The sequence below is a fragment of the Podarcis filfolensis genome (assembly GCF_964270895.1).
Source record: "Podarcis filfolensis genome assembly, chromosome: 7".
NCBI lineage: Eukaryota > Metazoa > Chordata > Lepidosauria > Squamata > Lacertidae > Podarcis > Podarcis filfolensis.
The window spans coordinates 28,775,916-28,788,816 of NC_139603.1; the positions used below are offsets into that span (position 1 = coordinate 28,775,916).

General features: G+C 42.2%; 1 protein-coding gene across 1 annotated transcript in view; it reads left to right on the forward strand.

Moving 5' to 3' along the window:
* Positions 1 to 12,901, forward strand: part of BMP6 (bone morphogenetic protein 6) — an 89,120-nt gene that overhangs the window by 74,794 nt on the left and 1,425 nt on the right. Inside the window, exons 3-6 of the mRNA XM_083623927.1 lie at positions 3,885 to 4,033; positions 5,995 to 6,192; positions 10,209 to 10,285; positions 11,432 to 11,542. Of these exons, the coding sequence (XP_083480053.1) occupies positions 3,885 to 4,033; positions 5,995 to 6,192; positions 10,209 to 10,285; positions 11,432 to 11,542 (535 nt within the window). The remainder of the gene's footprint in view (positions 1 to 3,884; positions 4,034 to 5,994; positions 6,193 to 10,208; positions 10,286 to 11,431; positions 11,543 to 12,901) is intronic.

Genomic DNA, 12,901 nt, shown 5'->3' on the forward strand with positions numbered 1-12,901 from the left:
AACCAGTAGCTACTTCACCAATTACGTAAATTTCTATAATATAATCGGTGCTGAGATAAATGATTAGAATGAATTAAAATCTTCCAGCTTCTTGCCCAAAGAAAGAAGTTTTAGTTTTATAGTAAAAGAAATGTTTAGATTTCATGGGAAATGTCATTTTCAGTTGCAAAAGTGCTTGTCCTGCAAATGCTCTAAATAGGTGTCAGGACGTATCTGTTTAAGAATAGTAGCTCAGAGGCGATATTTATAAAATAGCAAATGGACATTCTTCCTCGAAAAGCTGAAGCTAATTTTTCCGTTCTCAAGAGCCTTGTGGGATAGAAATTCCAGAAATAAATGATTTCTGTGTCAGCAACAGAGTCCATATTGCTTAGGTAGTCCTGGTCACTGCTTTCTTTTTTTCTAGCTCATGTGTTTGATGGCCTTATTTATTCTTGAAGGGGTTTACTGAAGAATAAAAACATTGTGTGTATTGTGTGTACACACACAAATACATACGTACATAAACATATGTATGTAGGCAATGCCCAAGAAGCTGTTCTCCCATATTCTCTTTGATTGAGTAGTATAGCAGCATTAAAATGCCCAGGCTAGAACTGAAGAGATCTGGTTCACATCCTGAGTCAATCATGGAGCTCAGCAGATGACATTGGGCTAGTCACACACTCATATTACAGTGGTACCTCGGGTTACATACGCTTCAGGTTACATACGCTTCAGGTTATAGACTCTGCTAACCCAGAAATAGTACCTCGGGTTAAGAACTTTGCTTCAGGATGAGAACAGAAATCGTGTGGTGGCGGCAATGGGAGGCCCTATTACCTAAAGTGGTGCTTCAGGTTAAGAACAGTTTCAGGTTAAGAACGGACCCCCGGAACGAGTTAAGTACTTAACCCAAGGTACCACTGTATTAAAATTTTCCAATCAAACCAAATTATATATTCAAAATTATACAAATTATCCAATAAACAACCCCAATATTATGCCTAATTATAAATTATTATTATTTTTTAGCTGACTTCCCATGCTTCGAGATCGGAGGGAATCCTAATAATCTCATAGGTCTACTGCATTTCGAAGTATTACAATAATTCCCTTAATACATTCTGATGTTAATCCTTCATTATTTTCAACAGCCTCTGCATTCATTCTGCAAGTGAGTTTAAGTCCAAATAAAATGTTTCTGTGTGGATTTTATGTATTTACTCTTCTTCTTTATAGTCCAAATCTGTAGACCAGGATTCCCCTCTGTAAATTCACATCCTCTTTTCACAAACTGGTGTTTCTGCCGAATCAGTCCAGGAGACTTCCACTGCAGGTAGTTGCCATGTTGGCAAATAGTCCAGATAAAATCAAATCGTGGCGTCTGCCCAGTGTTGTTCCTTAACCAGCTGCTATTCAAACATTAGCTTTTCCCAGGTGGACGGCGGCAGCGGGGGGGTTACCAAGTAAACTGGAAGTACAACTATCATAGAGTAAAATGTTAGAGGTTTACCCCCCCGCCCCTCATAGCAATATAATTTGATTCAGCTAGCTGGTCAGTCTACTTTCGGTTTCACTCCTGGCTCCTTGCTGAATTAATACTGCGTCAGAAACCTCCCAAGCAGATATCCAACGTTCTTTGGCCTTTCTCCAGTCATTAATGAGATGTCTCTTCTACTCCAATGTAATAAATCGGGGAGGGCTAGTCACACACTCTTATCGCTACAACAAGCCTGTAAAGTAGGTTAGGCTAAGATTGCGTGGGAAGGGGATGCGAACCCATATATGCTGTGAACGGCTCCTGGCGAGCAAAATCTGAATTGTGTTTCTTTGTGAATGGAGATGGCTCAGATTTAAGACTCTCAAATCTCATGGTTGTGGACTTGAGTCCCGTGTTGGGCCAAAGACTCCTGCGTTGCAGGGGGTTGGTCTCGATGACCCTTGGGGTCCCTTCCAACTCTACGGTTTGCCATCTAAACATGTCTCCTCAACACACTATGTTTAAATTAGATGGCTTCCCCCAAAGAATCCTGGGAACTGTGGTTTAAGGGTGCTGGAGATTGAAGCTCTTTGAGGGGTAAAATTACAGTTCTTAGGATTATTTTTTTGAGGAGGAACCAAGACAAGGTTCTATGAATGGATGGATCTTTCTTAGCAAGAGGACAATTCTTCTGTATTGCAGGTGATGAAGAAAGGTTAGGCCAGGTCGTCATGAGGAGTGGAAATCGGGCATGAAAAACACAGCATGCTGCCAGCTGTTTCAGAAAAGAGCGGCATAGTTTTTAGAGTATGTGTGGTCCGGTTTCTCCTCTAGTTTGTATTCTACTGCAAACAAACAGGTGTGGGTCTCGGGGGTGGGGGTTGTGTTTCTGCTTGGGGACCAGCTTGCAGAATGTGTGTATTTACACCTGAATTGGGAAGGAGTCAGTGTACTTAAGAAAGTTTACCACGAGTCCCTCAGGGACCTGTTTGCTGTTTTGGAAATCAGTTTGGAAACTGTGTATCTGCACCTGACTTGAAAAGGCAGAGCTTTCAGTCATTTTGTAAATACATAGCAGCTGCTCTTGTGGCTAAAGTGGTGGAGTTTCGAACTTAAGGTCTAAATATTCAGAGCTGCTGAAAGGTGGTTCAAAGTGCAGAACGGACTTTGCTGTGTGAAGATTTCTATGAGTCATCTCCATTGGTGATTTAAATGTTAATTTAATCCATCTGGCTTTTAGTGGTAAGCCAGTGAACAGGGAATAACACATTTTGTGCGAATTAGTGTTTGAAAACCGTAAGTATTAGTGGGACAGGTTGTGGCATTCCTGTACGTATAGGATTTCCCAATGCCATCATGTAAGTCCACTGAATTTGGGCTAACAGACTCAAACAGCAGATTGATGTGTCAGGCCACTGACACATTGCTCCCGATAAGCTGTATGCTTGTGTGAATGGACGTAGAAACGATGACTTTGGGTAAAAAAAAAAGTTTTTATCAAGTTCTATCTTCCCATGAGGAAAAAATGTTCCCTCCAATTCAGAGACTCCCTTATCGCCCCTTTGTATAAACATTTCGTCATTTTGCAGAGTGGCTCTTAAACTAGGGTCATTGTCTTCATTGTAGGGTTTAGCTTCACATTTCTAAAACAAAACACACACACGCATACGTAACAAAAGTGTGATTGCTCCTTGATCTGGCGAGGAGAATTTGCTTGTGTGTGTGTGAGCGTAACACTTTTTCCATGTGCCATTTCTATGCTTTGTAAAAAAAAATTAAAAAATCATAACCTCCTCAGTTCCAAATATGTTTCCCTCTGCAAACACACATTTCAAACTCCTGAAGAGAAAGCAACAGGCTGGAATATGCAAGTGTTGTTCAGTTCTGCAAATGGTTCAGTTCTCAGTGGTTCAGTTCTCACTGAGTTTTGTATGGTGGTGTATTGGTAGGGGAGTGCAGGAAAGCACAGCTCTGTGGTGCTTAGTTTGGGGATAAGAGATCCTTTTAACTGTCCCTTGCCTAGCATCTGATGACAACACGTGATTGGCCAGGTGTGTATGGTTTTCCCAAACAGCCTTGTGGGACAACTTAAGAGGCCTGGCAGGCCCAGTTAGGCCCATGGCCTGGTGTAGAGGAAATCAGAGAATGAGGAAACGAATTAAGAAGAGACTGGATACTTCTTTCCTTTGATGAGTGGCATATTAATATGATGATGATGATGATGATTGTGCAGGGAACAGTTGAATGCATGTAAAATCAGGATTTAAGGCTGTGTTTAAATTTATAGTGACAGCTGAGAAGTGTTTCTAACATTGCCTCCTGCTAGCTAAGAAGCTGTGAAAGCAAATGGGAAATTTGGACCAGAATAATAGTAAAATGCTCTCCTCTCCTCCCTCCCACCCTCCCATTTCTTCTTCTTCAGAGATTCAGATCTGTTTTTGCTGGACACCAGAGCAGTATGGGCCTCCGAAGAAGGCTGGCTGGAGTTTGACATCACTGCCACCAGCAACATGTGGGTGATAAACCCTCAGCATAACTTGGGACTCCAGATGAGCGTGGTGACCAGGGACGGTAGGTAACAGGCCAACATACTTTAAACATCTGGCCAATGTCCTAGTCATTAATTGGAAGCTCTGTTTATAGTGTTCAGCTGTGATGTGATGATCTGGCTAATGTAGCCAAGCACACAGCTGTGATGTGATGGTCGGGGTCTGGATCCAACTGCACATATTGGAAAGCTGCTCTCTCTAGGCTGCATGCCCTATGTCTGTGGCTGTGAAATTTTGGGAATGCCTGACTTCTGGATGCGGGGGGTTGGGGAAGGTGCTTACAGCAAGGTTTTTCTTAAATATAAATAATACCCACAGGTCTCTGTGTGGAAGTGTCTTCTGGGAGGGTGATGTGAACTCCTCAATTTCAACTCAATTTTTGTGTATCTTTCAACTGGACCAAGAGGCCTTCTGTTTACTTGTCTGCTGATGAAATGCCTCAGTGCATAACATTTCCTCAGTGTTTCAACCTCTTTTCCTGATGCAGCTACAGAGAGGAACTTGTGCTAAATTTTGGGGAGTTCTCCTCTCATGCTTCCCTTTTGCAACATGCCACAGATAATTTGGGGCCTTTGGAGCCCCAGAATTTGACATAATATATTTCACTTTCTGGTGGAATTCAGTAGAGCATATGAAGCTACAAGGGTACCAACTTGAATCAAATATTGGAAGTGGGGGGCGGGTAAGCCCTGTGAAGTGTAGGTGGATTGCCATGAGGCAAGACACAGCGATAACAGCAATAACCTTTATTGAACTACCGTATTTTTCGCTCTATAAGACGCACCAGACCACAAGACGCACCTAGTTTTTGGAGAAGGAAAACAAGAAAAAAATAATTCTGAATCTCAGATTCCAGAACAGCAAGAGGGATTGCTGCACAGTGAAAGCAGTAATCCCTCTTGCTGTTCTGGCTTCTGGGATAGCTGCACAGCCTGCATTCACTACATAAGACGCACACACATTTCCCCTTACTTTTTAGGAGGGAAAAAGTGAGTCTTATAGAGCAAAAAATACGGTACATAACTGGGAAACGGGGGCAAAGAAACTGCTTATATACATTTCTGAAGTTTGAGCCACTCCCACTCCCACCGTGATTGGCTGTCTAAACTTCCAAGCTGCGAATCAAGACTCAGAGTTCAAGGGCCAATGACAGAGACCCTAATCCTGAAATGTTCTGTGATTGAACACCATGTATGGAAACAGAACATAGAAACTCAGAATCCTTAGTTCAGACTCAAGCTCAGGCAAACACAGACCACTGAATACATAACACCTTGCCCCACATAATCAATCACAAGACACAGCACACACACCATTTGAATGGCATTGTCCATTAACTGGGGGGGAGGGAGGGCTCAAATGTTTTACTTAAGGGGTGCAAAGGGACCTCAGCCCCTAGGATTTGGCTCCTATGCAAAGCTGCCTTTATACTCAGCATCTAGTCTGGCTCACAATTGCTTTCTGAAGCCCGGTAATTGGAGAGTGGAGAAGGATCATCACTCATCCCCATTGCTAAAGCAATTAGAACAGATGGTTCAAAATAATAAACCCTCCAGAATAAACGCTACGAGATAAGAAGAGTTGTGAGATAAAATAATTTTTGTTGAATTTGATTAATTTGCCATTTTTGCACAGGTCCCAGAGTTGTCATTATTTTTTATATGGAGTACACATAACCCTGACCTGTTCCTAAATATTGTCCACTCATTTCCTCCTAAATTTGCAAATTTGCAGAGTGAAGTACCTCTTACAGCACTTGTGTATACTTGCGGCCTTTGGAGCCTTAAAGAAGCTTGCGAAGTTTTTACTGAAAATGAGAGTATCCTATGATATCAGCTATAGAGGAGGAGGAGAGAGGGGGAAACTAAAGAGGGGGGTCAGAAGAACATTAGTTGTAGGAAAGCAGCTGCATTGCTCAAAAGAGCTATTCAGAAACACTGTGCTCTTTATATGACACACCACTTTTTTTTTTTAAATTTATAGGTCTCGGTATAAACCCTAGAGAAGCAGGACTAATAGGTCGGGATGGCCCTTATGACAAACAGCCTTTCATGGTGGCTTTTTTCAAAGTGAGTGAGGTTCACGTTCGGACGGCTAGGTCAGCCTCCAACAGGCGGAGGGAACAGAGTCGAAACCGCTCTACTCAGCCTCAAGATGTTTCCAGGGTATCCAGTATCACAGGTAACCTCTTTTCATTGCCTCCTGGATTATGTGAAAATGAAAAGGGGAAAAAATACTATTTTGTAGCTTTCATTTCCCAAGCACTTTACATTCAGAAGCTGCTTTGAATTCATCTCTCATCGTTCGAGTGTTTCATTTCTTCTTCTTTTTTCTTTCTTTCTCATGGTCACAAAAGTTTAGATGACCCTCCAAGGGAGGATCTGTTCCCTGGGTAGCAGGAACTCATTGTTCTGCAAGTTTGTGTAGAGTGGGACATCACTCAAAATCATGATGGCTCTATCAAGGCAAAGTTGATAGAGGAGCCCTACCATTAGGCAGGGTGAGGTAGCTGACCAAACTTATCCTGCAGCCTTGTGATAAAAAACTGAAACGTGTGAAAAACTGAAAAATTGTTTGCTTAATCGCTTTTGTTGTTATTATTATTTTAGTATCTGCTCTGATCTACAAAAAACAAACCAAGCATTGCTGAATATGTCTTTCAGTCAGCTCATTTTCTTTCGTCCTTAAAGTCCAGAACTTACTGTCCTTCTAAACAAATGCCTTAAAAACGCACATTTTAATTACCTGCCTAGTAATGATTGTTTAAGGGACGCGGGTGGCGCTGTGGGTTAAACTACAGAGCCTAGGACTTGCTGATCAGAAGGTTGGCGGTTCGAATCCCCGTGACGAGGTGAGCGCCCGTTGCTCGGTCCCTGCTCCTGCCAACCTAGCAAAGTGCAAGTAGATAAATAGGTACCGCTCTGGTGGGAAGGTAAACGGCGTTTCCGTGTGCTGCTCTGGTTCGCCAGAAGCGGCTTAGTCCTGCTGGCCACATGACCCGGAAGCTGTACCCCGGCTCCCTCGGCCAATAAAGCGAGATGAGCGCTACAACCCCAGAGTCGGTCACGACTGGACCTAATGGTCAGGGGCCCCTTTACCTTAATGATTGTTTAATGCTATTGCACTTGACAAGTAAGTAATAAGCCATGTATACAAGTCCAGGCCCAAAGTGGCAAACTAAGCATTTGTCCAGGGTGCAAACCTGCTTCACTTATGCAATTGTCTTGGGAAGAGAGAATGAGTTGCTGTCTGAACTGTTCAGAGGAGATACCCAGGGACGGCTTAGGAGTGCCTTTGTTTAAACCTATCCCACTGTCAGAGGAGCTTCCTTTAGCTGAGGTCACAGCAGTTGAGCTCCAACAAATTTGTAACGGGGAGGAAATAAAGAAGTGGCAGGCAGTAAAAACATCCTACTCAGTTATTTATTGTGCTATTGTTAACACTACTCAGTGGATCATTGAGAGCGGGCACAGAATTTTAATTTGTCTAAGGCAACAACAACGAGAAAGCCCTGTGCCACTCCTACACACACAACAGTGAATTGTTTTGCTTTTAAGACAGTTAAGTTTCCTTTGCTGCAATGGCTTATTTAAGCATTGGCCTTGATTCAACTGCATAAACAGCTGTTTGGTATACCTTTGCAACCGGTTATCTGACAACAGGTACGTAGCCGTGTTGGTCTGCCGTAGTCGAAACAAAATAAAAAAAGTCCTTCCAGTAGCACCTTAGAGACCAACTACGTTTGTTATTGGTATGAAGTGGTATGAAGTCAAGTTCAGTTCTGTCATAAAATTCTGGACTGATATACACATTTACTGAACATCTTTTACACCAATGCTTTGAGGAAAAAAGTGGTATCTGAAGAAGTGTGCATGCACACGAAAGCTCATACCAATAACAAACTTAGTCGGTCTCTAAGATGCTACTGGAAGCATTTTTTTATTTTGTTTCGGTTATCTGACAGCGCCGGTCAGTTTGCTTATTCAGTAACTATAGCAATAGATTCGTGCTCTCAGTATGGAAGCCTACTCCTTTCTCAAATCATTGGTGTAAAAGATGTTCAGTCAACGTGTATATCAGTCCAGGGTTTTATGACAGAACTGTAACTTGACTGACATCTTGTGTTGATGATGTCTGAGGCAGCACAGATTCCTTTTGAGTTAACTGCAAACTGCTGGTGAACTGATAATGCCATGGTACGATCACACATTTCAGGATATTAAGGCCTTGTGCCCATTCCAAAACCTTCAGCGGCCCTCTGTGGTTTTCATCAGAGGAATTTGAAAGTGACGTAAGTTTTTCTCCACCATTGGCCAGAGAACTTGGGAAAGAAGGAACAGCAGGAACAGGCGTCTAAAGTTGCATGCATCTTGCTTCTTTGTGTATACTGCCAAAGTACAGCATATGAGAGTATACTGAAGCAAGGCATTTCATTATCTCTCCTAAGCCGACTCCTTTTATGTTAAGTGGGTTAATCAGTTTACAACAGCTGTATCCTTCAAAACAATCGCCTGCTAAAGCAAACCCTGAGAAAAGGAGAGTCGTAGAGATCTCTTTCAAAACAATGTTGATGTATCCTGGATATTAATTACATTGTGGAATCTGGTGAATGGGCTCATTAGGAGCAGTTCATGTGTTTTGGAAGGATTAGCGCCAATAAATATAGCTTACCTACTTTCAGTGGAGAGAAGCTTTTAAAAATTTTAAGTCCAGCCCACGGAAATGCCAAACTTCACATTAGAACAAACCTTTCTTGTGGTTAAGTTTCGAGGGACGTTCGCTCCAAGGTGCTCCCCACATCTTGGGCTGGGGTGGGGGGAGGAGTGGCACCTATTTATATTTGTGTAAACTTTGAATATTTAGTTTTTATGCAAATTTAAACTTTTCCATTAACTGATATTGAAACTAAAGTTAAAAACTAGTTCAGAACCAACCACATACAAATTATTAGGTACCAATACAGTACTCAATCCTGTATTTTGCACAAATGAATTCCTGTGCTGAGTACAGGGGTCTGCAGTGCTTTAACAGTGCAAAATGTAAAAATGCTGATTTCTAGACTGATAGTTACCAACCCAATTTTTGCTCATTTCCAGCCTTTATTTTTCTTTCTGCTACAACTTGATGCCTAACTGCTGCTTTTTTATATATATAAGTTGTTTTCCTTGTTGTTGTTTTAATATGGACGAGTGTTGGGTGTGGATAGTGGAAGTTGTTATCCAAAACATCTGGAAGGCTCCAGGTTGGCCAAAACTGTAAAATGTGGCCTGAAACTGCACCACACGATTCTCCTGATTGTTTTCCAGCTGCTAGCTTGGACTGGAAGTACAAGAAGCAGGCATTTAACAATGCTTTCCACTTTTGGTCAAGCAGAAGTGGCCTTGATTTGAAAGCCAACGGCTTGTCTAAAAACATCTAGTGATGGGGAGTGCATTCTTATACTAGCTAACCATCTTTTGCCAAGTTGATTAAATTTGTGATTCAAGTAGAGTCAAGATCTGAAATTGCAATTCTTAAGATGTAATTTTTTTTATAAAAAAAGAAACACTCCCCAAGCTCTTACACTGTTCTCTTTTTAAAACAACTCCCAATCTCTTGTGGTTTCTAGGTTAGGTTTATTTTGAGGCAGAGGGACGCCAAAACACTGTGCCCCAGCTGGATTCTATGATCGCTTGATGTGCTTTTAGCACTGTACTTTTCCCTTTAAGTAAATACTGGATTTTTTTAAAAAAAGAAGTTTCCTTCGAGACCCTGAGGAATTGCAAACAACTTCAATAGGAAGATGGTATCTAGAAAGCTGCCCGTGTCCTCCTCTCTGCGGTCTGGTGGCACTGAGTCAGTTAACAAAGGGCCTCTATATCTGCAGCCTTGCAGATTACAGGTGTCAAGAGGCTGCAACAAAATTTTGTAAGCATCCAACTATAATAATGAGGATGCTGGCACTATCACGACTTAGGTTGTGATAACTGAAGCACTGCACCCTATATGATGTAAACCTCTGTGGCCAGGTTGGTGCTGGCAAAAACCTTGTGCGTGTTCTTTTAATTTCAAATAGCAGTTTGATAAGCGAGAGAGAATTTCCTTTGGATCTGCATTAGTCTTTAAAGCCACAAAATGTCTCTGCCACATTATGGTGATATGGTTTTTAATTTGTTGTTTCAAATATATCCTCCCCCCCCCCATATACTTCCTCGTAGATTACAACAGCAGTGACCTAAAAACAGCTTGCAGAAAGCATGAACTTTATGTTAGCTTCCAAGACTTGGGATGGCAGGTATGTGGTGTTTCTATGTCCATAAACATGCTCTGAAAACAATGCTCGGAACACAAAAGTAGATTCCCGCCCCCCACCAGACTGAGTTCTGTGTTAGCATAGCTTGGAAGAAAGTTGGGTGAAGGTCTACTTTCATTGAGTTACCTTTTCTTTCAGATGTTTATTTTGTATTCAGCTTTAAGTAGATAATCACATTTTAGTATGTAGAGCACAATTCCATAGGCTCACCATCAGTGTTTTTAAGCTTCACACAATTGTCACTAAAGCTGGCTTCCACCATTTTAAACTACCTTTTTTAAAAAAATGTTTCTATTTATGTGGCTTATGTTGCTGGTTTAGCAGCCAAAATCACTATAGCAGTCATGGAGAATGAGATCTCTTTCTTCTATCCTCTTTGCTCTATTGCACCCATGTGTCTTCTAATGTACATACTTATGGTATAATGTTTAACACAATGTGTGTTGGCTAGTCCAGTCATAAGACTTTTTTGAACACAGCTTATAAGTGCTGCATGGTTCTTGCTAAAAATGCAGGGGTTTTTTTTACATGCTAGTATCAACCAGTGGTTGACTGTTACTGGTTTCACATGTTAAATGGTTCCAACTCTTTAAAACACTTGGAAGCTTCAGTAGATTTGCACACAATTTTGTGCAAGCCCAGATTGCCCATGCCCTGAAACACCTTTAAAAAAGGGGTTGAAGCATAATGTGTTGCATCATGAGCTAAACCAAGTGTATAACCCACCACAACCATGGTTTAATGTGTATTAACTAGCTACAGTAACCATACACTTTGATTATAAAAATAATGTCGTCAGGTAAGCATTTTAAGAATATGTTCTGGTTTATGTCTGCTTTTGGCATGCAAAGCTCTCTACACATGGGAAAGGAGCTGGCAGATACGAACATATGTGTAGCAGGGTGTAGAGAGAATTAAACAGGGCATTGAAGCATGCTCCATAGAGATTTATAATACTCTGTACCTACAGCCAATACTTGAATACTGAAGCCAGGACATAAGAAGCTTGTGTATAAGGAAGTGGTAAGACTCTTCTAACAAGTATTCTGTAGTCTGACACTGGGAGGGACCAACCTGTATGCATTTGCAATAGTTATGCTTCATAGATGTAATATTATTCTTATAAAGGACTGGATAATTGCACCCAAGGGCTATCCGGCAAACTACTGCGATGGAGAATGTTCTTTCCCACTCAATGCTCATATGAACGCCACCAACCATGCCATTGTGCAGACTTTGGTAAGTAGAGGCCTTGGCTTAGCTCACAGATGCTGTAAAACAGTTCACCCTGCCTGGTTTCCTCCCCACTAACGTGGTTTGGGGGAGTGAAGAGGCTCCAATTTGTCTCTTTCATATTGGTGGCAAAATGTAAGACTGGGTTGTGGGGGTGAGCAATTCATCCAGCATTTGTGGTTGGGTCTTGGGTAAATGAGGATGGCCAAGGGATTGCACTTGCAGGATGGGAGAGGAAAGCAACTCCGGGATTAGAAATTAGCCCCATTACCTTTTCTATCCAACTTTTCCTTTAATGAGCTGAGAGCAGCTGCTTTAGTCTAATACACTTGGCTAACTGAGTTGGATTTTGATCTGGGATTCTCATGCTGGTGAGAGGAAGCAGAGTTTTTTAAGAGACCATTGACATACAACGTAATTTCACTTTTCAAAATACTGCCTTCATGCAGCTTATGGGCACAGTACACCTTTGATGCTTAAAAATGCCACTTCCAAGTCCCAATAAATATTTATCTCTAACAGGTAGGCGGCAACTAGGATCATGTTGCATGTGGGGGGATTTAATATTTCCTTGCCCTACCACAATGCCAAGAAAAACTGCTTAACCTTCCTTAGGTTGCAGGAAAGTTGCCATTGGCATCAGTGGAAATCTACCATGAGACAAAGGGATAAGGAGGATTACCGTATTTTTCACTCTATAGGACGCACCCGACCATAGGACGCACCTTGTTTTAGGAGGGGGAGAACAAGGGGAAAAAAATCTCCCCCTCTCTGCTCAGCGCCCCTTCAGCGAAGCGGCAGGAGAAACGGAGCCCCTTCCATTTTACCTCCCGCTTGGCTGAAGGGGCGCTGCGCAGCTCTCCCTCTCTGCTGAAGCCAGGAGAGTCTTGCTCTCCTGGCTTCAGCAAAAGGAACCTGAAGCCTCCGGAGCACAGCGGGAACTCACGCTATGCTCCAAAGGCTTCAGGCAGCTATCTCTGAAGCCTGGAGAGCGAGAGGGGTCGGTGCGCTCTCCAGGTTTCAGCAAAAGCAACGCAAAGCCTCCGGAGCGCGGAGGGAGCGCTCCCTCTGCGCTTCAGAGGCTTCACGTTGCTATCGCTGAAGCCAAGGAGCCTGCATTCGCTCCATAGGACGCACACACATTTCCCCTTAATTTTTGGAGGGCTAAAAGTGCATCCTATAGAGCGAAAAATACGGTAATTGAACAATACATTGAGAAGTCTAATCTTTAGGGCACAGAGTTGGCCATGGAGATAAAAAAGAGCTAGACACTGCCCCAAGCTGCTTGGAGTCAGGCTCAGAAATGTGATAGATTAACAAGTTGGGCTGAAGTTACAAATATGTTTGTTAATTTACTTAAAACAG